Here is a 26,669-nt window from a genome sequence, read left to right on the forward strand (position 1 = left end):
CTAGAGGGCTGGGAATGCAGCTCAGTTATTAGAGTACTTGCTTAGCATGCACAAAGCCATAAATCAATCCCCAGCATTATGTGTAAACAGTGAATGGCAGTGAGTGCCTGTAATTCCAGCATTCAAAAAGCAGAAGCAGGAGAATCAGCAGCTCAAGGTCATCCTCGGCTACATAGTGAGTTTGAGGCCAGCCTAGAAAATGAGACTGAAACTGTCTTAACAGAAGAAAAAGGTTGGGCCAGATGGCTCATCCAGTAAAAAAAAAATACCTGCCATGCAAGTCTGAAAACCTTAACTTTATTCCTTCAATCCATCTCTACATGTGGACTCATATTCATGCACACAAATACACACACAATAAGTAACTTTAAAAATAGTTTATTTCATCTGACATTAGGATAGCTTTTCTAGTTTCCCTATGGTTGTAGTTTGTATGATATATTCTTTTTAATTATTTTACTTCTACTGTATTTGTTTTTTTTATTATTATTTACTTATTTTGTGTAAAGGGGTGTGAGTGTACAACTATCCTCAGCACCCACCCTCAGTACTGAGGTTAAAGGCATAGACTTTTACACATGTTGGGGATCCGAAGTCAAGCCTTCATGCTTGCACAGCAAGAACTCTACATAGTCATTTCCCAAGCCTGCATACCTGACTTATTGTTTCCGCTAGAAACTTAGTAGCATCTACTTCAATTTATACTAATTCCAATCACCATTTTATTTTCTTATGATGCTGATAATCAACACTGTTCCATGCTGGACAAACCACCGAGCCACTTCTCTTTTGCTTATAGATTTCAGCATTTTTAATTGGCCAGTAAATTAATATACTCCTTCACTAATGTAATACAGAGTTCATTAAGTAATTCAGAAACTTTTTACATTTATTCAAGGGGGGGGGCATTGTGCATGCCACAGCACACATGTGGAGGTCAGAAGACAACTTTCAGACGTTGGTTCTCTCTTACCATGTGGGTTTTAGAGATTAAACTCGGGTCACGATGTTTAAAGGAGAGTGCCTTTACCTGCTGAGCCACCTTCCCAGCCCCGGGTTCGCTAGTTTAGTTTTGCTTTTTGAGACAGGGTCTGATTATGCAGCTTCTACTGACTTGAACTGGCTGTCACACAGGCTGGCTTCAAACTCGAGATTCTCAATGCTCCATGTCCCGAGTTTTCAAGAGGTATATGTCACCATCCCCAGATCATTGAGCATTCTGAATGTGTCATAGAAACTACATCATTTGGTAATTTTTAATCATTACATGAATGCTTTTGCTCTTCTTCTTCCTTGTTTACTCCACTATTCCTATCAGTATGATTGTATTTCTACATTTATCTAAAGCGCTTCCACTTAACTTTTCTATTACATATTTATCAGCTTTTCAAGTTTAATAATTATTTCTTCAAGATTAAATATGTTAATCCCCTTTTCATTTGTAATAATATAAGATTGAGAATTCAAGTACTTATCCACTTTGAGGCCAGCCTAAGCTACATGAGACCCTGACTCTTCCCCCAAGCCAAAAAATAAAATAAAATAAAATAAAATCCTAGAACTTTGTACTCTACTATGCAAAATTTATTATTAATGAGGCCTTTATTTTATATTTAAAAAAAAAGCTTAAAATCTGGAATGCAACTTTCCATGTAACACTTCCTGTGGAGAAACGATCCCCTTATTTATTTATTTATTTATTTATTTATTTATTTATTTATTTTTGGCTTTTTGAGATGGGGTCTATCATAGCCCTGGCTATCCTAGAATTCACTATGTACACCAGGTGAGTCTCAAACTCACGATCCACCTACCTCTGCCTCCAGAGTGCTAGAGTAAAAGATAGGTACCACACCCAGCCTCCCTTGATTTATTAAACTTACAGGGAGTACAAATCTCTATGACAGGACCAATCACACTTGGTATGTTTATTATTCCTCATTCCTCTAATTCTTCTCTTCTCAGCCAAGATCTATGTACCTAACTTGCAGCCTCATTCAATGACTGTTCTCAAATATACTATGTCTGAATTATCATCTAAGGTCTCTGGTACAGCAGCCCCTGTGAAAGAATCTAACATTCACTTCATCACTTGGATGTCTGCCTTGTGAGTTTTCCGATGTATACGAAGCCCTGAATTCCAACAAAAGGATTTCCCACATTCAGAGCATTTCCAGGGTTTCTCTCGTGTATGAACTCTCTGATGTTCACTGAGAGAGGACTTCAGAGTGAAAGCTTTCTCACATTCACTACACTTAAATGGTTTCTCTCCAGAATGAATTTTCTGGTGTATCTGAAGGGATGCCTTCCTGGAATAAGCTTTTTCACACTCATTGCATTCATATGGCTTCTCTGTTGAATGAGTTCTCTGGTGTATAATTAACTGTGATTTTCCATAGAAGGCTCGCTCACATAAGCTACATTCATAGGGTTTCTCTCCTGTGTGTGTTCTACTGTGTATAACAAGATATGACTTGCTGCTGAAAGACCTTCCACACTCATTACAACCATAGGGTTTCTCTCCTGCATGAGCTCGCAAATGAGCAGTGAGCTGCTCCTTCCGACCAAAGGCTTTGCCACACTGAGTGCACTCATAAGGATTTTTTCCAGTGTGAACTCCCTGGTGTACAATGAGTTGTGTTTTTGCATTGAAGGTTTTCCCACAATCAATGCATTGATAAGGTTTCTCCCCTGTGTGCATTCTGGTATGAACAAGGAGGTAGAACTTACTCCTGAATGCCTTCCCACATTCATTGCATTTATGAGGTTTCACTTCTGTGTGAGTTCTCTGATGAACAATAAATGGGGACTTTAAACTAAATGCTTTCCCACATTCATTGCATTCATAAGGTTTTACTCCTGTGTGACTTCTCTGGTGTAAAATAAGCTGAGATTTCCAACTGTAGGCTTTCCCACATTCATTGCAACAATAGGGCTTCTCTCCTGTGTGAACTTCTTGGTGGACAATGAGCTGTGACCTAAAAGAAAAAACTTTTCCACATTCATTACAGAAGTAGGGCTTTTCTCCTGTGTGAACTCTCTGATGAGCATTAAGGTTTGACTTGGCACTGAAGGCTCTTTCACAGTATGTGCATTTGTACGGTCTCTCCCCTGTATGAATTCTGAAATGTACAACAAGCTGTGATTTACAACGAAAAGCTTTTCCACATTCATTACAGATACAGTTTTTTTCTAAGCTACAACATTTTTGATGCTTAAAAAAATATGATTCCTTGTAACTATGAAATTGATCAGGATTCTTTACAGAAATTCTGCTTGAACTCAAGTTTTGTATCACATTTGCTCCACGTGTGTTATACTTATGGAGTCTCTGCCTTGAAGAAACATGGGTTCTGTTCGTAAAAAGTTTTCCAAACCCATTACAAGTATAGTTTCTCTGAACATTTTCATCTTGACTTTTCTGGTACCATTTTTTCCAGCCTTCTAGAAAGAAAAAACAAAACAGTTCTGATTTTTAATTCTGATACAGAATTAAAGAGATTTGAAAAGCATGCAGGGGCTGAGGCACATGTAACTAGTAGGTGGGGCTCATTTAGAATACATGAAGTCCTGGATTATACCACCAGTACTACTGGGGGTGGGAGAGATCTTTTCACTTTGGTAAGAGGCCTATGACACTGCTTCAAAGAAAGATGGGCAAAGCATGGGGGTGATAGAGGTAAATAAAACCAAACACAAACAAGGTCCTCCCTCATTACTGGTAGTGAATTGGTCATGATGAAAATCATTTTAAAAAGGGTTTTTAACAAATATACAGGGTTGGGGATTTAGCTCAGTGATAGAGCGCTTGCCTAGCAAGCACAAGGCCCTGGATTCAGTTCTCAGCTCCAGAAAAGAAAAAACAAAAAAACGAATATACTTGCTGGACAGGATGGCACATGCATTTAATCCCAGCACTTGGGAAGCAGGGGCAGTAAGATCTCTGAGTTCTGGACTACCCTTGCTACACAGTGAGAACTTGTCTCAAAAATCAAACTCCCTGCCCCCAAATAAAAGAACTAAAGTAATAGACTTGCTGGGCTGGCAAGATGGCACAATGAGTCAAGGTACTTGTCACCTAGTCCAATAACCCACTTCAATCCCAGGACTCATATAATAGAAGGAAAGAACTGACTTCCACGGCTTGTCCTCTGAATTCTACATATGTACAGTGGCACCCCCCAACCCAAAAGTGATTTTTAAAACATACATACAAATGTTAAATCTGAATTTTACTGCCATAAGATTCTATATAGTTAAAAAGTGAACTACATCATACAGAGTAAGTACAAGACATTTAGATATGGTGACAATGAGACATTAAAAAAGAATGAACTGAAACTGAGCATGGTGGTGTGTTGAGAAATAATCTTTTTGTACACTCTGAAGACGTGTCACTCTAATTGGTTAATAAAAAGCTGAACAGTCAATAGCTAGGCAGGATTTTGGGGGCTGAGAGGACAGTGGGAAGAAGAAAGAGGTCGCCAGTCAGATAGATGAGGTAAGAAAGACACAAAGTAGAAAGTAAATTAATAGAAATGGGTTAATTTAAGTTACAAGAGCTAGTTACAACCAAGCCTAAGCTATCAGCCAAGCTTTCATAATTAATAATAAGTCTCCATGTCATTACTGGGGAGCCAATAGTCCTGACGAAAAATCCACCTACAGCAAGCAGTGCATGCCTTTAATCCCAGCACTTGGGAGGCCATGGCAGGCAAAGCTCTGAGTTCAAGGAAAGTCTCATCTACAGAGCGAGTTCCAGGGCAGCAGGGCTAACAAAGAGGGAGAGGAGAGGAGGTGGGAGGGAGGGAGGGGGGGGGAGAAAGAGAGAGAGAGAGAAATATGAACTGAGAGGTGGCATGCATATATATAAAAAAAATATATATATATATATATAATAGCACTTAGGAGGTGGTGGCAGGAAGATATAGAATTTGAGCAAAACACACACACACACACACACACACACACACACACACACACACACACCCCAAACAAAAGAAAAGGAGAAAGAAAAAGAGAATGAATGAACCATGAAAATATGCCAAGCAGAGTTCTCAAGAAGTAGATATGCTTGGTATGGTTTAAGGGGGGAGGGGGAAGGCACAACCCACTGAGTGAGCAGAGTAAAGGCAGGAAACAAGCTACACTAGGCCGGAGCAAAAAGTTTCTGCTTTAAAAGGTATTTGATTAGAGAAGGTCCTATTAGTTATTGTGCTTTTAAAACATGAGTTTGGTTGCCATGTAAAAAACAGCCGGGTGGTGGTGGTACATGCCTTTAATCCCAGCACTCGGGAGGCAGAGCCAGGTGGATCTCTGTGAGTTCGAGGCCAGCCTGGGCTACCAAGTGAGTTCCAGGGAAGGCGCAAAGCTACACAGATAAACCCTGTCTCGAAAAACCAAATATATATATAAACAGAGCTTGGCCTAGTGGAACAGGCCTGCTATTGCTCCAATATCTGGCTACAAGGAAGACTGAACTAGAATTTGATCTTCAAAGATAGATTAATACAACACTGTCTCAAAATCAAAGGAAAAGAAATAAAATAAATAAAACTAAAAGGAAAGGGGGATGAGGGTGTAGCTCAGTGATAATGTGTTTGCCTAGCACGTATGAGGCCCTTTGTTTGATACCCAGCATCACAAAATTAAATAAATAAGAGCAGAAACACATGAGAAGGCCCTTGTAGTAGCCCCGCATGAAACTGTAATTATTAGATTCTACCTCTAGAGTTGAGGGCTCTAGAATGCACTGAAAAAAGAACTGGGTGGGTCTGAGAGTAGAGGGGACCAACAGTTCCAATTACAAAGTACTGCTGCTCTTGGCAAAGAAATACCCTGAAAGAAAATGAAAGATTGTTATGGCTATTACTACATTTTAGAGTACAGTAACATCCAAATGATAACAATAAGTAAACAGTCAGATCTGAGTTCAGTACTCAGTGAAAAGTAGGTCAATAGTCTATGGAAGTATAAAATGACATTATAGATGAGACCATTCAGGAAACAAGACCACAGCTCATCTATGTGACCAAAACATTGTTCTTATATGGACAGTAATGAACAGAAACAAGTAATTAATTCAGAACAATCAAGCAAAAGGTTGAGGCATGAGAATATCCCTCTACATTACCAATGCTTTACAAGAATTTTAAGTGCTGGCTTAGCAGCTTTCTTCCCACCGTGTGATTTTTCTCTAAATATGCTCATCCCAATGAGAGAAGAGGGAGTGGTTATGGTTATACTTAAGAGTGAGGCCACCAAACTCAAGAATAAGTTAAAAACAGGAACTACTCAATAATAATAATGAAATAAAAAAAAACAATGGCTAGAAGAAATGAATTCTTCTAGGGCATAACATTATGTCTGGCTAACTTTTTGAGTTACTGGTTTAACATAACTGGTCAGAAACAAAACACAAACACAGACTGGAAATTTGCTAAGTATGAAAGGGAACCTCAAGGCTGGTCTACTAGCCTATGACACTTCAACTCTCAATACTTTAAAATTATAGCAAGCCTAGAGAGACATCTTAGCAGTCTATTCTATCAGAGGACCAGAGTTAAGATCCACCTCAGGAAGCTTAAAGACACCTGAACCTCCAGCTGATGACCTCTGTGGGTGTCTACACACACACACACACACACACACACACACACACACACACACACACACAAACTTAAAAAAAAACTTACAGCAATAGGAATAGACTGCTATTGAAACTACTACAGATAGAGACCACAGAATCATCATTCTCTCAAATTTATCTTAGCTATGGCTATGAAGCACAAAACAAAGAAAGATTGAAAGTGAAGTGCCAGGACTGGAGATACAGCTCAATTAGTACAGTGCCTACCTAGCATGCACAAGAGCCCTGGATTCAATAAACAACACTGCATAAAGCAAGCATACTTAATGCCTGTAATACTAGCACATGAGAGGATCAGATGTTAAAGGTCACCCTTAGCAGTACAGGGAGTTCCAAACCAGCCTTGGATACAAGAAACCTTGTCTTTAAAATAATAATAATAATAATAATAATAATAATAATAATAATAACAATAGTAGTAGTAGTAATTATAATCAGAACTAGGGAGATGGCTATGCAGTTAAGAGTACTTGTGCTTATAGAAGACCAATGTTTAGTTCCCAGCAACCACATGGTGGCTCACATTCATCCTTAACTCCATTTTCTGGGGCTCTGACTCCTGTTCTGATCTCTGCAGGTACCAGGCACATGCACACATACATGCAGGCAAAACATTCACATTCACACTCACACACACACACACACACACACACACACACACACACACAATCTAAATAAAAATTGTTTTGACAGAATGAAAAATCAAAGTGCTAGGCCTGAAGCAGTGACACTAACAAAGGAAACTGTATCAATATCAATGAAGAGAAAGCTCCTCATGTTTTTTTCTAAAGGGGAGTATATCTGACCAAAGATAATTATCTTCTTCCTTTCTGCGAGAAATTTCTCTTACAACTTTCTAGTTCTAGTTTTATAGATGTACACTGAATCACACACCTATAATTCCAGTGCTCTAGAAGCAGAGGTAGGAGTATCTCAGCATGGTCTACATAGGAAGCTCTAGGCCAGCAAGGGCTACATAGTTAGACCCTGTCTTAAAAGGCAAAAAAAAAAAAATTCTAGCTCCTTTTAAAATCCTAGGTATGCCTAGAACAGACATCTTATACTTTAACTATACTCACTCAGATGATGAGAGTTTCACCCATACCTATCAGATGGAACCACAAATATCCTAAGAGATCCTAGACTTGAAACTGAATTATGGCCCCAAATATGTACTGACTGAAAGGATGCTCACATTTCACATCAACAAGAGCATTTTTGTACACATACAGATGAAAAGAAGGTACTCTATGCTTAATATCCAAAAATCTACCCAAAGTTATATCCCCCACGCTCTGCACAGCAGCCCTGAACAGATAAAGATAGCTATCCTCCTATTCAAATGGTCTGGTCAGGAAGGCAGGTCACTGCCCTTACAAGGCCAATCCACCCCTTTTACCATGGTTCATTCAAACAGATGTGAATTTTTTTAAAAATGCAAAAATTGGGCATGATGGCACAATCCCACCATTCAAGGGTTAAAGATAAGAGGGACAGAATTAGAACCAAAAGAGAGAGAAGGGAAAAGGAAAAGTGGGGAACAGGAAATAAATGATAAATGTGTGGGCAGATTTCTGGTTTCAAAAGAATCCAGACACCATGGAAATGGAGCTGTAATAATGTAAATAATGTAAAAATGACTTGAAGCGCCGGGCGTTGGTGGCACATGCCTTTAATCCCAACACTGGGAGGCAGAGCCAGGCGGATCTCTGTGAGTTCGAGGCCAGCCTGGGCTACCAAGTGAGCTCCAGGAAAGGCGCAAAGCTACACAGAGAAACCTTGTCTCGAAAAACCAAAATAAATAAATAAATAAATAAATAAATAAATAAATAAATAAATAAATAAATAACTTGGAGCTGGAGAGGTGGTTCAGCAGTTAAGAATACTTGCTGCTCTTGCAGAGGACCCAGGTTCATTCCCAGCACCTACATGGCAGCTAACAACTATTAACTCTACTTCCAGGGGATCCAATGCCCTCTTCTGACCTCTAAAGGCACTGCATACACATGGTACATACACAGGCAAAATTCCCATACACATAAAATAAAAGAAATAGCCATGAGATGTGGCATATACCTTTAATCCCAGCATCCAGTAGGCATAGGCAGAAGAGTTTTTGAGTTTGAGACCAGCTTGATCTACATAGGAAGCTCCAGGCCATCCAGGGCTATATAGTGAAACCCTTTTCCAAAAATAAATAATATGGCTCAAGAGATGGCTCAGTGATTAAGAGAACTTTTTGCTCTTGCAGAGGATCCAGGTTGGATTCCCAGTACCCACATGGTGGCTCATAACCATTTGTAATTCCAATCTCAGGGGATCCAATGCTCTCTTCCAATGCTCAGGCACAAGGCATGCACATGGTGCATATACATACAAACATGCAGGTAAAGCACCATGCAAGCAAAACAATCATCCACATAAAATTATAAAATAAATCTAAAAACTAACAAAAAACTAAACTAAAAAGAGAGAAAAACCACTTGATTCAGAAGTTCCTGCCATATCTGTATGTGGTATCTGACACTGAGGATCCTGCTAGGCTGCTGAAGAAGGTGTAAGGGAAGAATATAACATCCTAGGATAACAAGAGGGTAACAGATGGAAGCCTACTTCTGATATCAGCAAAGTTCTGAAGCAGTCACTATGTAGAACTGCTCTAAGCTGACAACTGGTCATTTGAGGCTATATACTATTATTTTACTTAGATTGGATCAGAAAATTAAAATACCAGGGTATTTTCCCAGACTAATCATAAGATGTTTTAAAAACGGGGCTGGAGAGATGGCTCAGAGGTTAAGAGCACTGACTGCTCTTCCAGAGGTCCTGAGTTCAATTCCCAGCAACCACATGGTGGCTCATAACCATCTGTAATGAGATCTGGTGCCCTCTTCTGGCCTGCAGTCATACATGCTGTATACATAATAAATAAATAAATCTTTAAAAAAAAAAAAAAGATGTTTTGTAAAACAGCAAAAAAGAAACCAAGAGCTCCCAATTACAGTTAAGAATGTGAACTAAGTATGCAGTGGTACTGTTCTACACTGGGTGACAAGAAGATAAGTGTTAAAAGATAATCTTCAAAGAACAAAATACCAACAGAAACAAGTAGTGGACAGGGTCACAAAGGAAAAGATACAAGTCCGAAACAAGCCTACAGAGTCCAAGATGCTAGATTGACTATGCAACCACAGTAGTCTTTTCAAAAATGAAAAAACTGAAAGAATGCTGTCCTGGTTACTCTTAATTGTTAGTTTGGCATGGTGAAGACTTATTGAAGAGAAGCCTCAAATGAGAAATTCCCTTTATCTGGTTGGTCTATGGGCATGTCTCTGAGGGATTTTCTAGATTATTAATTAATATAGAAGGGCCCAGGCCACTGTGGACAGTATTATTCCTTGGGCAGGTGGTCCTGGACTATACAAGACAGTTTGAGCAAGCCAGCAAGCAGCAGTCCACTATGGATTCTGCTTTGAGTCTCTATTGAAGTTCCTGCCCTGGTTTTTCCTCATGATAGTGACCTGGAAGTGTAAACAAAATAAACCCTTTCCTACTAGAGCTGCTTTTGGTCAATGTTTTATCACAACAACAGATTGAAACAAGGACAAATGGAGACTTTAGACATAAGTTTTTTCCCATTTCTGATACCAGACTGAGATCTGGAAAAGCACATAACTCTCCTATAGATAAATAAAACCCAGGACCGAATGCAGGAGGAGAAGGGAGGAATATGTGAATTTTAGTTTTATAACAATAGCAGGAAACAAATTTTCAGACTGTAAGAGCTTTTACATAGCTACAATACAGAGAAGGACAGCTAAATTTGGGGAGTAAACCTCAGTGGATAACCTGCAAGAGAAGGCATCACTCAATGATACACATGACGCAAGGTATGCACCCATGGGTAAAGTCTTAAGTAATTTAACTGTCAAAGGCAGAAGAGAAAATTTTTAAAAAGGGAAGAAAAGGGGCATAAGTCACATTAAGAGAAATCAATTAGAAATCAATCCTAAAAATGACTTTAAGAAGATAATAGAGGCCCTTAAAGAAGAAATAAAAAATTCCCTTAAAGAGGAAATAAAAAAATTCCCTTAAAGAGGAAATGAAAAACTCCATTAAAGAGGAAATAAAAAATTCCCTTAAAGAAATGGAAGAAAAAAATAAACAAAAAATGGGAAGAAATCAAAGAAAGCCAAGAAAAAGCAATTAAATAGATAAAAGAAACATTCCAAGATCTGAAAAATGAACTTGCGACAATAAAGAAAACATATGCTGAGGGAATGCTGGAAATAGAAATCCTGACTAAACGAACAGGAACTACAGAAACAAGCATAACCAACCGAATGCAAGAGATAGAACAGAGAATCTCTGACACTGAAGACACAATAGAGAAAATAGATTCGTCAGTCAAAGAAAACACTAAAGCCAAAAAAGTTGTAACACAAAACGTCCAAGAAATTTGGGAAACCATGAGAAGATCAAACCTAAGAATAATAGGGATAGAAGAAGGAGAAGAATACCAACTCAAAGGCACAGAAAATAGATTCAACAAAATCATAGAAGAAAAATTTCCTAACCTAAAGAAAGAAATACCTATGAAGATACAAGAAGCTTACAGAACACCAAATAGGCCAGATCCAAAAAAAAAAGTCCCCTCGCCACATTATAATCAAAACACTAAACACACAGAACAAAGAAAAAATATTAAGAGCTCAAAGGAAAAAGACCAAGTAACATATAAAGGCAAACCCATCAAAATAACACCAGACTTCTCAATAGAGACTATGAAAGCTAGAAGGTCCTGGACAAATCTTATGCAGACACTAACAGACCACAGATGTCAACCCAGACTATTATACCCAGCAAAACTCTCAATCACCGTAGGCAGAACAAACAAAATATTACATGATAATACCAGATTCAATCAATACCTGTCCACAAACCCAGCCCTACAGAAAGCACTAGAAGGGAAAATCCAACCCAAAGAAGCTAAACACATCCATGAAAAACTCAGGCAATAGATAATCAGATGATATGATTTAGTATACATAAGTGGCCCCAAAAAACTCTACCAGGGAACTCCTACAGCTGATAACTCCTTCAGTAAAGTGGCAGGATACAAGATCAACTCAAAAAAATCAGTAGCCCTCCTATACACAAATGATAAAAGGGCTGAGAAAGAAGTCAGAGAAATATCACCCTTTACAATAGCCACAAATAATATAAAATACCTTGGGATAACACTAACTAAAACAAGTGAAGGACCTATTTTGATAAGAACTTTTAAATCTCTAAAGAAAGAAATTGAAGAAGATATCAGAAGATAGAAGGATCTCCCATGCTCATGGACAGGTAGGATTAACATAGTAGAAATGGCAATCTTACCAAAAGCAATCTACAGATTCAACGCAATCCCCATCAAAATCCCAACACAATTCTTCACAGACTTGGAAAGAAAAAATACTCAGCTTCATATGGAGAAACAAAAGACCCAGGATAGCTAAAAGAATCCTAGACAATAAAGCAACCTTTGGAGGCATCACCATCCCTGACCTCAAACTCTACTATAGAGCTATAGTAATAAAAACAGCTTGATACTGGTATAAAAACCGACATACAGTCCAATGGAATTGAATTGAAGACCCTGACATTAATCCATGCACATATGAACACCTGGTTTTTGACAAAGGAGCCAAAACTATACAATGGAACAAAGAAAGTATCTTCAACAAATGGTGCTGGCATAACTGGATGTCAATATGTAAAAGATTACAAATTGATCCATATCTGTCACCATGCACAAAACTCAAGTCCAAGTGGATCAAGGACCTCAACATAAATCCAGTTACACTAAACTTAAAAGAAAAGAAAGTAGGAAGTACGCTTGAACGCATTGGCACCGGAGACCATTTCCTAAATATAACACCAACAGCACAGACCCTGAGCACAACAATTAATAAATGGGACCTCTCAAAATTGAGAAGCTTTTGCAGGGCAAAAGACACAGTCAATAAGACAAAAAGACAGCCAACAGAATGGGAAAAGATCTTCACCAACCCACATCTGACAGAGGATTGATCTCCACAGTATATAAAAAACTCAAGAAACTAGACATCAAAATACTGAACAGTCCAATTAAAAATGGGCTAAAGAGCTAAACAGAGAATTCACAAAACAAGAACTACAAATGGCTGAAAGACATTTAAAGAAATGTTCAACATCCTTAATCATCAGAGAAATGCAAATCAAAACGACTCTGAGATACCACCTTACACCTGTTAGAATGGCTATGATCAAAAACACCAATGACAGTCAATGTTGGAGAGGATGTGGAGCAAAGGGAACACTCTCCACTGTTGGTGGAATGTAAACTTGTACAACCACTGTGGAAATCAGTATGGCGGTTGCTCAGAAAATTAGGAATCGAACTACCTCAAGACCCAGCCATCCCACTCTTGGGCATATACCGAAGGAATGCTGACTCATATCATAAAGATACATGCTCAGCTATGTTCATAGCAGCACTATTTGTAATAGCCAGAACCTGGAAACAACCTAGATGCCCGTCAACGGAAGAATGGATGAAAAAAAATGTGGTACATATACACAATGGAGTACTACTCAGCAGAGAAAACCAATGAAAGCATGAAATTTGCAGGCAAATGGATGGAACTAGAAAAAAATCATCCTGAGTGAGGTAACCCAAACCCAGAAAGACAAACATGGTATGTACTCACTCATAAGTGGATTCTAGATATAAAATAAAGAACAATCAGACTACAACCCACAGAACCATGGAGGCTATATATATAGCATGGAGGTCCCTAGGACCATTATGGCTTATAATAAATTTCGGTTTTACTCAATTACTGAGCAAGCCTCAATGAAACATCTCACTATTAAGATAAGAATACATACTGTATCAAGCTGATAATAGAAAAATAAATTAATTAATTAATTATAAACAAAAAATAAAGAAAAATATGAAATATTAAACAAACAAACAAACATTTTACTAAAGTAAAAAAAGGGAGAACTAGGGACTCATCATTCCTCTCCACAATCTATTCTTTCCCTTGTTTTATATATTTTAAATTTTTTATCAGTGGATTCTGCTGGAGTATCTGATGCAAATAAGCACTGGAGGGCTCCTGTTGCAAATCACCCTTTGGGGCGATGGAAGGATCTTTCTACTAGCACGTGAAGGAGACCCGATCTAGTGTTGGTGTAGCCGCAGGGTTCTGTTTATGTCTTTCCTCAGGACAATGAGGTTCCTCTTTGGATTCCTGAGCACAGAACGTGCCCTGTGGCTGCTATTGAAGCCCCACATGACAGAGACCTAATGGGTCTTCATGAAAAAAAATCTACCCTTCTGATGCCAATGGAGATTGAGAGCCCAATATCGCCAGCTTTGGCAAGCATTAATGTAAGCCTAGGAACTGTAGCCATGAGATTGGATTCTCCAGAAGAGCTGCCAGCTAAAGTCATGCTGGGATCAAGAAAAATGGGTCTTGGCGGTTCATGTTACTGGAGTTGTATCCATGCCAGTGGACGTCCACACACTCCAGAAGAGAATTTGACATTGTTGCTGCCGCTCTTGCTGTTATAGCAATGGCGGCCACTGCTGCTACTGTTCTTGGTATTACCATTTCATAAATGCTTACTACAGCTAGCACAGTGGAGACCCTGGCAACAAAAGTAGCTACCACAGTTAGTTAATCTTCCATTCTATTGGGCATGATAAATTTAATTCAGTAGTTATATACATCTCGATTGGCTTTGAAAATTATAAATTTATGAACTCAAGTTCCAGTTGCTTTTGGGATACTATCTTACAAGGACTCCAACGTACAGTATGGCTCATTAAGGAAGGGAATGGCTCAGTTGCCTTTAGCCTACTGGCTATGGGTGAGATAGGACCTCTGTTGGTCTTTTCTGTGTCAAACACACAGATTGCAAGCCCAGTGTCACTTTGAGATCTTTGGCAGCAGTTAACTCTGCAGCTCACACATGATTGAGCCTGTATGATAATGAGTATTCAGAGACGGGTAATTCCTGGGGGGCACTTACCAACCTAAGACAGAGCACCTGTGTGGTCTGGGCAGGCGTCTCCATGACGGGTAAGGTGACCTGCTGATGTCCCAGGCAACCCAAGTCAGAAGCTCATTTTTTAATAAAAGGGGGGCCTGTAGGTCCCTGGCCCCTGGCCCCCATTTTTGGTAACTGTTGCCTTGCTTGCGGACCTTGACCTTGACATCCTCCCTATGCTAATTCCCTGCCAGGTTCCACCCTCCTGAATGCTTAAGGGAAGTTCCTTATCTGTGTATCCTGAATAATGGGTGTTAACAGCTTAGATGCAAGATTGTAAAACATCAGTAGCGAACTTCTGTCCTCCGGGGTTCTCCCATTGTGCTGTAAGCCTGTATTTAAGACCTCCTCCCTCCTTCAATAAATGACATTCGGCGTTAAAAATTTATATATATATATATATATATATATATATATATATATATATATTTGAATGAATACTGCGAATGTAATCTATGAATACCACAAATGTGATTAATATCATGAGTGTAATTAATGAATATCATGAGTGTAATTTAAAAAATAAAAATTAAAAAAAGAAAGAAAAGGGGCATAAGTCACATTAAGAAAGAGGAAGAAATTCTCAAGGCCAACTGCCCATTGAAAGGAAAGAAACTAACACAGAAGGCAGACTCTGGACAGATAAGAGGTACACATCCACCTCTCAGAGCTGAAGGGGAAGGAGAACCCAACATTGGAGGTGACAATTAAGTGCCTGACTTGAGAAACCTATAATCTCATCCCAAGTCAGCTGCATCAGTTGAGGACTTTTAGGAGTCTCTAGGTACACGACCATCCCAGTGTCAAGTACCTAAGGAACAGCAATTTACCTCCATACATACTATCTTCCTGGTTCTCAATCACCTACCTGGACAGCTCTGGGTGGACATTTTGGCATTTATTACCCACGGTTCTTTTCCTTGCTCCAACTTGAAGATTAACTCAGGTTTGGTATCAAGATACCCTGTTAACGAAATAATCAAAAAGGATTCAGACCAAACTGCTAAGGGTAAATCACAAAACAAAACTGCTTATTTGCACTTGGGAATAACAATTAAAAAGAAGAAGAAGACCAAATATTCACCAAAGAACATTTACCTGTAAAGTTAAATTCACAATCATCAATCACTTCATAGGTCTCAAGTTAGATAACAAACGAAAAAGAAATGGAGGCTATGACTTCCAGGTGAGTTGACAGAGGTGCTGGACTCACCCACGGAGAGCAGGTTGCTGTAGTTCTCCAGAGTCACCTCTCTATACATCTGCTGCTGTGCAGGGTCCAGTAGCTGCCACTCTTCACTTGATAGCTCCACAGACACATCCTTGAATGACAGTAGCCCCTGTAAGAATTCACACACTGTTTAACTAGATGTACTCACAGCAGGTAGCATGTGAAGAATGCAGAAAACTCAAAAAGAAAAACTATTCCTCTCCAGACGGTCTGTTGTGCCTGGTTCATCATCTACTTTTTAAAAGAGTTGAAAATTGGGTCTGAAACGATGGCTCAATGTTTGAGAAAATTTGCTGCTCAATCCTAAGGATTGAAGTTTAGATCCTAGTAACCAAACAGCAGATGATGCATCCCCAAATGTCTATTAACTCCAGCTCTGAGGGATCCAATACCCTCTTCTTGCCTCTGTGAACACAAGGCACACACATGGCACATAGACATATATACAAGCAAAACATCTATATACATAAAATTAAAGTTAAAAAAAAATCAACCACCCAATCACAAAAGTACCAGGTACTCTTTGGGTTTCTGTGGATCTTAGGATGAGTACAAGACAACTGTCACTAGGAAGTTTTCAGTCTTGTAGAGGGAAACAACCATGTAAACAAATATACAAAAGCAGACCCAGGGTATATGTTGTACAGGATGGATAGAACCATCCTCAGTAAGCACCCAGACTCAGCTCCACAAAGTCATCTAAACAGTTCATCCAAAGTAATGGGATGGAAAGAGAATTCAGGAGGTGATAAGGATGAGATTCACCTGGGAAAATGGGGGGAAGCAACAGTGAAAAACGAAGAGTTCAGCCTCCTCCTTCAGGAGTCTGAAGGCACTGGAGCAGGACAGAAAACAGCTTTCTGTCTTCTGCTCTATCCTGTGTGGCTCCCATACCCTGGTAATCCAAGTCTAAGAGAACAGTAATCATCATATATTGGGAACAGGTGCTGGCAGGGAACAACAGAGAGATTCAGAAATGTCTATTTCTTTTAGGCCGAGTCCAATTATGGAAGAAAAAAATGTATAGAGGATAACCTGTACTCACTATAAAGATACAGTAAACACCACTTAGAATACAGAGCAGAAGGGCTGGAGAGATGGCTCATCAGTTAAGAGCACTGACTGCTCTTCCAGAGGTCCTGAGTTCAAGTCCCAGCAACCACATGGTGGTTCACAACCATCTATAGTGGGATCTGATACCCTCTTCCACCATAAAAAGGTGAACATGCAACACACATATACATAAAATAAATAAGTAAAATTAAAAAAAAAAAAAACAAAGCAGAAGCTGGGCGGTAGTGGCATACCTTTAATCCCAGCACTCGGGAGGCAGAGGCAGGCAGATCTCTGTGAGTTCGATGACAGCCTGGTCTACAAGTGAGTTCCAGGACAGCCAGGACTGTTTTACAGAGAAACCCTGTCTTGAAAAAAAAAAAAAAAAAAAGTACAGAGCAGAATCTGGTATTCAGGGACTGTGGCATCTCAGAAACAGAGGAAGGCTCTTATGATAAATAGGAAAGAAAGGGAATAGGGGGATGAGAAAAATAAATTAAGTAAACTCTAAGTAATGAACACTAATAATCAGAACTTACACATGATAATTATGGTTTTTATACCAGTTTAACTGGTATAAACTAAATGCACTTCATATGCAACCCATTTTACATGAATGTCACTAGCATACAGGAACCCCTGGGCTTTGGCACTGCCACCCAGTTCCCCATTCCTGGATCACCAACACTTGCCAACTCCATAGAGAACTAGCGAATACTCTCCTATCTGGCTGGTTACTACTGCCAACGACAAAAATCCAGAATAACCGAAGAGACAAACCTCTGGGCCTACCTATGAGGAATTATCTCAATTAGGTTGAGATAGAAAGACCCCCTTCACTGTGGATGGAACCATAAGGCTAGAGTCCTGGACTCAATAAAAAGGGGAAATTAGTTGAGCTTTTTGAACACAAATGCAATGTATGACCAGCTGCCTCAAGTTCTTGCCATCATGGAAGGCACCATGATGGACCACACCCCCAAATTGTGAGCCAAAATAGTCTCTTCCTTTCTTAGATTTCTTCCTGACGGGTGTTTTCTCACAGCATGACTGAAGGAATTACTACACTGGCGTTCCACAATACATAACTTCAAAAATCAAACACTGACAGATTATAAGACTTGATCCCTTTAGGTAGCTAGGTGCATGCATGCGCTCTACCTCACCTCCCTAGCTTCTTCCAGGAGGTAACTGAAACAGTTCAAGACCAAGAGGGAGCCAAGCCAGAGCAGTAGCAGTGATAAGATTATCATAGACCTTACGGTTAGTGCATAAGGCGAGGGTGGGGAGTCACTTTGATTTAACATGGTGTAAATAATAATCAATCACTTCATCTGGTGCCCATCACGGAAGCAGCAATCTATTCTAATCCTGATAAAGTGACTATGAAAAGATTAGAAACCTGTTAAGAGGTTAGATAGCTTGCCCGGCGTGGCGGTACATACCTTTAGTCCCAGCACTTGGAAGGCTGAGGCAGGCAAATCTCCGTGAGTTCATCTATATAGAAAGTTCCAGGTCAACTCAAATATATGAAAGGAATGTGAAGCCAGGCATGGTGATGCACACCTTTAATTCCAGCACTCGGAAGGCAGAGGCAGGTGGAGCTCTGTGAGTTTGAGGCCAGCCATAGCGTCCCATGCCAGCCAGAGCTGTATGGTGTGACCCTGTCTCAAAAAATAATCATAAAATTTAGCATAAAATTTACAAGACCCGCTTCAGGGCTCGGCACACAAAAGACATTAAATGAATATGCATTTTCAAAACACGTGAAAAGGGGGCGGGGGGGGGTGATTTACTCGATGAGGTCCTAAGAACTGCATAAAGTCCAATGCAGGACGACTTCATTTGCAAGAATTACCTTAAGACCACCTGCACTTGGTAACAGAGTCCAAGTAAATGGAGGTGCCTTTCTGAAGGCCCAGGACCTGGAGAGCGCCCAGGCCTAGATACGACTTAAGCAGTGAATAGGACCGCCGACTGAGTCCAGGCAGCTTTTTTAAAGCGAACCTACTTACCCAGAAGGAAGCCAACCGCGCTTCTGTGGCCATAGGTGGGAGGCACGGCCTCCGGGCTCGAATCAACAGAACAGAGTGCTAGTCTCTCAGTAATCCTGAAGAGTAAGGTCGGTGGACAGCCAGGCTCCGACCAAGCCGGCCGCACTGCGCCGGGATTCAGCTACCTAGAAGGATGGCCGCGGACTCCGGAGCCAGCCGGCCACCGTTAGCTCCCGGTCCGGATGCCTGCAGAAGCGGTCCAGCAAACGTGCTGCGCGGGAGGGGAGCGGGCGCACAAAGAAGCGCGTCATTCTTCCCCTGCACACGCGCCTGAAAAGAAACTCATTTCACCGAACGTGCTGCGGAGGGGCTAGTTCACAGAGGCTGCCCAAGAGCTAACGTGTTTCCGCGCTCACGCCTTTAAGTCCCAGCACTCGGGAGACATAAACGGGAGGATTTCTGTGAGTTCGAGGTCAGCCAGGACTACATACAGAGACCCTGTCTCAAAAATACCAAAACAAAAACAAATCCGACGCTGGAGTCGCCTCTCAGACCGGTAGAGACTGGCGGCTACACTGAGCACAGACGTGATAAAATACACAGTTCAAGATGGCTCAGCGGTTAAGAACACTGGCTGCTCCTCCTAAGGATCTGGGTTTAGTTCCCTACACCCACAGGTCCGCTCACAACGTCTGTAACTCCAGTCCCAGGGAAGCCGAAGCAGACATAAATGCATTCAAAAACACCATGGATTGGAGGTTGGAGGGAAGCACAGGACGCTTTGTGATTCACTAGGTTACTTGGTTACATCAGTGCACCAAATAACAACAGTAGCTTGCTTCATTAAAGGAAAAACTACTGTGTATGTGAAGAAACACACGGAAAGGTGAACTCTCTCCAAAATGAATCTTAAGTATGTAGGTAATGCAAAGGAGCACAATTTAAGAAGGTTTCCTGTTTTAAAACGTTTTCGTCCTACCTCTTTACTCAACGAAATGTAGATGTACCAAGGAAAGCAAAGCTTCTGAGAATTTCTGTAGAAACATTGTTCTCAAAGTGATCTGGGGAGAATGTAATTCCCTCTTGCTTAAACAACAAACGTTTATCACAGTTATGAAGGCAGAAATCCAAGATTAAAGAAATTGTTAGCATATTTGGTTCCTAATGAATATTAGAAATGCTGACAGCAGTGTTGAAATGTCTAATTTGGGTATAGAAACCAAGAGCATTAAACCTTTTTAACCACCAAGTCTTATCTCTAGCCCTACATTTGTGTGTGTGTGTGTGTGTGTGTGTGTGTGTGTGTGTGTGTGTGTGTGGGCGCGCGCAGTGTGCCTGTGGATTAAATTGAGGTTATTAGACTTTGCTGCAAACTTTAACCTTGACTCTCTGCTCTCTTGTTCTCCCTTCCCTCCCTTTCCCTTCTCCCTCCTCCATTTCTCCTCCTTCTCTTTGTCCCTTCCCCCTCTTCCTCTCTTCTTTCTCTTCCCTCTCTTCTTGTCCTACCTGCTCTCTATTTTTTTTCCCAGTTTCAGGAAGCTAGTCATCTGATGCTTTCTGCGATTCTGTGACCTACATTGGGATTGTATTCAAGAACCAGAGTGTGAGCCAGGGAGTCCACCATTGCTTGGTAGATGGGTCACCAAGGACAGAAACAATCACACAAACATGGTGCCTGTCATTACTGGGCAGACACAATCACTCCCAGGCTTCTGCCACCACTGCAACTGCCAGAACTGCTCTCAAAATCTAGGACTCAAAACTTGGAAACTAGCCAGGTTGCACAGGAACTTGGTGCTAGTGATCAGAAATGGGGCAAGCTACGAGGATGGCCATGGCTTATGCAACCCACTGCTCTCTGCTTTTTCTTGGCATTACCACTGATGGGAATTCCAGCCATGTCCCCATGATCACATACCCTCCCCTGGGGGGGGCACTTAGTCATTTCCACCCAGTCATTTCCAGGTCCTACATAACCCATGTGCTGTGTAGTCATGTAAATCACGAGCAGCATGACCACGTGATCTATGCGCATTCATGGAGCAGCCACGTGGGCCTGTGTACACATACTGCAGGATGGTCCTTAAAAAGCGGGCCCCATGTCCTACCCCCTTCTTCCCTCACATGTCCTTCAGTTGGCCTGGTCACATCTATCGCTTCTCCCTTCTTTAATAAAACTCTTGTTCGTGGATGCTGTTGTATTTCATGACTTTTCCTCACAGGGTAAGGGTGCCACTAAAAACCATCAACCACACTCTTGGAATCAGTCAAGGGTGGAAAAAAGCACTCTGGGAGAACCCTTTATTGGAACTAATTCTGAACCACCACCAGGAAAGGCAGCACAGGAGACTACTTTCCACCCAATTCACTAAGTAAACATAAACATTGTTTTTTCTGTTTGTTTGTTTTCTAGTAATCACACCAGAAACCCCATTTACAGTGAAAGATATGTCCTAGATTCTTTGTGAACTCTAGTAGCTCTCAGTATTATTTTATCAGATTGTAATCACACCCAAGGTACCTCTGCCTCTGGAGCCAATTTATAATCTCAGTTATCCTCAAAGGGAACAGAGATAGAGGAAGGGAAGGTTCCTAGTTTGACATCCTGACTGTCATTTCCAGTTTTATTTCTGTTTGGATTTTCTTTAGTGATTCTTTTGAACTGATAAATTCTGCTTTCATGTCTTGAATTTTATTGAATTGAATTGAAATTTTATTATTTCATCAACTGTATTTTCATAGTCTTCATTCATTATTTATTCATATCCCCTTTAAGGTCCTTGAACATATCCATAATTCCTAATTTGAAGTACTGGTTTTGTGATTCAGTGAAACTGCGTTTCTGGTCACCTATTATAACAGGGTTGTTGACTTCTGTAGAAGGTCTATTGCCTTGGCTAGTCAGGTTTGTGTTTTTATTCTGGGGTCTAGGCATCTGGAGTTATGGTGTTTGAAATGTTTTTTGGTGGAGATCTCTGATTTCATCTTTGTTGTGTGGGTGTTCCATTCTTCAGTTGCTGTTGCCCACTCTGGTTCCTAGCCAAGTGTGGTGGCTTTGGGGTTCTTGGTGGAGGGTGTTTCTGTGGGTCAATAGGTGTCACAAAGGGATAGAGATGGGCTAGAAGGAAAAGCTGAAAGGGGCATTAGGAAAGAACTAGGGGAACCCTGGGTCTGTACCAAGAGGTAGAGTCCCTAGGGACTAGAGGTAAGCTGAAAGAAGGGACCCTGGAAGGTTCCTTGGGAACCCACTAAACAATGAAATGACAAAAGCAGGCCCCATGTCCCCCCACCCTTCTTCCCTCACATGTCCTTCAGTAGGTCTGGTCACATCTATCGCTTCTCCCTTCTTTAATAAAACTCTTGTTAGTGGATTCTGTAGTGTTTCATGACTTTTCCTCACAGGGTAAGAGTGCCACTAAAAAGCCATCAACCACAAATCCTAAATTCAGGGTGGGTAAGATGGCTCATCAAATAAAGAACAGTTGCCAAGAAGCCTAATGATCTGAATCATCTATCTCTGGGTACATGATGGAAGGAGAGATTCAACTCCCACAAGTTGTCCTCTGATCTCTACATGTGTGCAGTAGCACATGCATACACACACACACACACACACACACACACACACACACACACACACGAATAAATAATGTATTTTTTAAATCTTATATACAGTTACCACCAGGACCTTGAAAAGAGCATCTTGGAGAACTCCAGACCTGTACTTGTGGTGTATGTCCCTACTCTAAACTCTCCAGCCCATTGACTCTTTCCTATATAATCCAGCCATTTGGCTATGCTGGTCCTTTTTACCCTTTTTCCCTTTGGCACTCTGATCTCCAGGCAAGCTTTATTTGTTAGAGCACAAGCAAAACATCACCAGAGCCGGGCGGTGGTGGCGCATGCCTTTAATCCCAGCCCTCGGGAGGCAGAGGCAGGCGGATCTCTACGAGTTCGAGGCCAGCCTGGACTAGCAAGTGAGTCCCAGGAAAGGCGCAAAGCTACACAGAGAAACCCTGTCTCGAAAAACCAAAAAAAAAAAAAAAAAAAAAAAAAAATCATCACCACAGGACACTGTGTGCAGAACTACCAACTTGCCAGGCTGTGCACACTGGTGAAATAGTGGGAAGTCTGTCACAGGAATAACAACTTCTTTTTTATTGAATTCTAGGCCTGTCCCAAGAGAGAGAATTCAGGCTGGTAGTATAACCCTGATCAAAAGTCTGTGGCTTGGGCTAGTGAGATGTTTAGCAGTAAAGATGTTTCCCATGCAAACATAATGACCTGAGTTTGATCCCTGAAACTCAAGTAAAGGTAGAAACCAACTCCACAAAGTTGTTCTCTGACCTCATACACACTCTGTGGCATGTGTGTATCCTCCACAAATCATGAACACACAAACTAACAATAATAAATACTAAATAATAATGTAAATTTTAAAAGCCTGTGACTACAGAGGTTATAAACTTTATTGTAGATATGAAGGAGAGCATAGCCAGAAGCAGAAACACCTGAGAAAGTCCAGAGTGAACATGGCCCTGAGCCAGGCCATGTGAGGAGAGTGTGGAAGGGAGACAAGAGAGCCAGGAGTCCAAGAGGCCAAAAGGGAAAGAGGGTAAAAAGGACCAGCATAGCCAAATGGCTGGATTATATAGGGAAGAGTCAGTGGGCTGGAGAGGTTAGGGTAGGGATGTGGTGTGCCGGCCATACCCTGTAACATGTAAGGACTGAGGTATGCTGGGAGAACCTGACAGCCAGGTCTGCTTTGACCTTTAGCAGTTTGTCTGGGGTTTGAGACCTAACAGGGACAGCCTACACAAGCTCTGCACATCATTGGGTCCACCAAACCCACCACAGATGTGGAAAGGACTCATGAGGCCCCACGCCTCTCTGAGGATTTGTGTATAATTCATAGTTGATACAAGAGAAACTGGCAAAGTGCCCATGCTCCAGTAAACAACCCTTCACCATGATCTCATTGGATCATCCAAAAAAATTACATATATATATGAAAGCAGGAGGGAACTAGTTGGGAAGGAAGGGGATCAATGGGACAATGGGGGTGAGGGACAAGAGTGGGTAAGGGAGGAGCATGGCCAAAATACATGTAAGAAAATGTTGTAATGAAACCCATTATGCATAGCTAATAAGATCTTTTCCATAAATCCTCACTGTTAGTTAATTGGCCGCGTTGTGCTCTTACCCTGCAAGGAAATGTCACAAAACACGACAGAATCCGCTAATAAGAGTTTTATTAAAGATAAAGGGACAGAGAGTGTGCAGGCCTGTGGGAGAGACACGTGTGTGGAGAAGAAGAAGGAACCGGGAACACGGCGCTGGATTTTAAAGGCTGGGCGTGCACAGGTCACGTCACTACTCCATGCATGTGCGTAGATCACATGGCTACGTTGCCCGCCTACGTAAACATGCCACGTCACAGATCCTGGTCACGCGAGACACCTTGACCCGGAAATGGCTATCTTGACCTGGAACTGGCTAGGCGGAAGTGTCCAGGTCCGCCGGGTATATGCAAACACACCCGACCGTGGGGGCGTGATGAGAACCCTTCACTCACTCTGCTTAAAACTGGCTAATTAGAAACCAGGATCAAGTTTTACCTGAGTAGTGTTCATAAAGAGAAGGGAACTCCTCAGTCTGCAACTGCAGCTGTGTCTCTGTCCCTGCCATTGCTGATAATTAGGCTTCAAACTCATTAACATGCCAGGTGGCACACACCTTTAATCCGAGCACTTAGAAGGCAGAGGCAGACTCTGAGAGTTCAAGACCAGCCTGGTCTACAAAGTGAGCTCCAGGACAGCCAGAACTGTTACACAGAGAAACTTTGTCTCGAAAAACCAAACAAAAACAAAAAAAAAAAAAAACTTATTAACATAAATTGAGCAAAATATTACTTCATTAGTGAAAGGACCAAGCAGATGCCATAACAGGCTGCTCAGTCTTGTCTCAGAGATCAGGCCTCAATTTCAGTTTCTTGAGACTGAGCAAGTAGATTCTGGGAGGGCCATGAACAAAAGACATAGTCCTTGCAGTAGCTCCCTTTCTGCACGTACTCTGACTGCTCAAGGTTCAGCCAGATGTTTACTGTCTGAGGCCCCTCACCAACTTAGAGTTATGTGCATGACGTGCTAGGCCAGCCAGCCCCCATGGCGGCTCAAGGACAAAGCCTGGGACTTGTGCTGGACAGCCCCCAAAGTGATAATTATAACCACCAACCAGTAAATTCAAAGGTTACATACCCTCACCCAATTAAAAGAGAACAGAAATAAAAATAAACCAATCTGAGTTGCACCCATGCAAACCCCCCTAACCCCCCTGAAGGGCTTGTGGTTTTTGCCTTTAAATAGCCAGCCACACAAAGAAAGAGGAACTCCTCCCTGCCTCACTGTGTTGGGTGTAGGAATGAGTGCCCTGTCTAGCTAGACTTGTATCTGCAGAATAAACCTTGCTGTTGCATTCTGGACATCCAATGTCTTCGGTGGTCTCTTTACAGGGTCACAATCTGGGCATAACAATTAGCATTTGTCTTCTATGTGTTCTTCCATTTTTTCACGATTATGTATTTTTTTCTGCTTTTTCATGTCTTTTGGTTAAAAACAATTTAATATGCTTTTGTTTTCTTAATGTGGATGAATCATGTTTTGCTTTTATTACACTTTAACTTGTTGGTATCTGCTTTTATAATTAGTTTTGTTGTTATTGTTGTTGTCTGCTTTTTTCCGTCTTAAGACATGTCTCCTGTCTTCCAAGCTGGCCTTGAGCTCACTGTTGAGAATGATCTTGAGCTCTGATCTTCCTGCCTTCCTATTTCCAGTGTTAGGATTACAGGCTTAGGTCAATTTGTGCGGTGCTAGGAATTGAACCCAGGGTTTCCGGCATGATGGACAATCACTCTACCAACTGAGCTAAATCTTCGGCTCTAATTCAGTAATTTTCTTCTTTCCAGAGCTGTATTTTATTTTCCCTTAAATTCTCGTTTCGTTTATTTCCGTTCTTTTTGTTCAGTGCTACTGAACTATGAATATTCAAACACAGGATCAGACTACGGAACAGAAATAAAGCCAACGCCTCCCTGCAAGGACATAAATTGGTCCCTGTTGAGAGGTTTCTTGGAATGAAGCCCACCCTTCAGTCCGGGCACATTTGCTCCAGTGGAACTCTGGGAAATGTAGTCCTGTATAGACACTTCCACTGTCGGATCACGTCCACCCTGAGGCAGTCAGGTTCACCATCGTGGTCGTTGGCGACCCCAGAGCTTTCAGGCGCTGGTCGGAGGCAGCGCGGAGCCTTAGACAGGCTCACAGCACATGCGCAGGATGGGAGGTCTGACTGCGGCTCTTGTCTTGGCTCGAGTTGAGGCGAGTCGGACCCTGGGCGTTCTGAGGGGTAGAGGACACCGGCTTCAGTGTACTGGTCTATAAGGAGCTTGGGGGCGTTGGCAGGATGGGCAAAGGAGGAGTCTTTACTGATGCTGCAACCCTGTTGGGGTGGGTGACTCGGAGGACGTTTAATTTGGGGACGTTTGAGGATTAGATGGCGGAGCATTTGAGCATCAACCATTTGAGCCTGAGAGTAGGTTTAGTTGCGAGGTCCATGAAGGACTAGTGGAATTCCCCAGACAAGTCATTTGTGGAAT

The 26,669-nt window shown here is 41.4% G+C and overlaps 1 protein-coding gene across 1 annotated transcript; it reads right to left on the reverse strand.

Annotated features, from left to right (window-relative positions):
• Positions 1 to 281: 281 nt before the first annotated feature.
• LOC114682895 (zinc finger protein 26-like) lies at positions 282 to 19,783 on the reverse strand. The gene is made up of 4 exons (XM_028856983.2): positions 19,037 to 19,783; positions 15,951 to 16,077; positions 15,606 to 15,701; positions 282 to 3,444 (listed from the first exon to the last, which is right to left on the reverse strand). Exons 1-4 carry the CDS (start codon positions 19,067 to 19,069, stop codon positions 2,081 to 2,083), a joined length of 1,620 nt encoding a protein of 539 aa, XP_028712816.1. The 5' UTR covers positions 19,070 to 19,783; the 3' UTR covers positions 282 to 2,080.
• Between the last annotated feature and the right edge of the window lie 6,886 nt (positions 19,784 to 26,669).

Source organism: Peromyscus leucopus, chromosome 23, assembly GCF_004664715.2.
Source record: "Peromyscus leucopus breed LL Stock chromosome 23, UCI_PerLeu_2.1, whole genome shotgun sequence".
NCBI lineage: Eukaryota > Metazoa > Chordata > Mammalia > Rodentia > Cricetidae > Peromyscus > Peromyscus leucopus.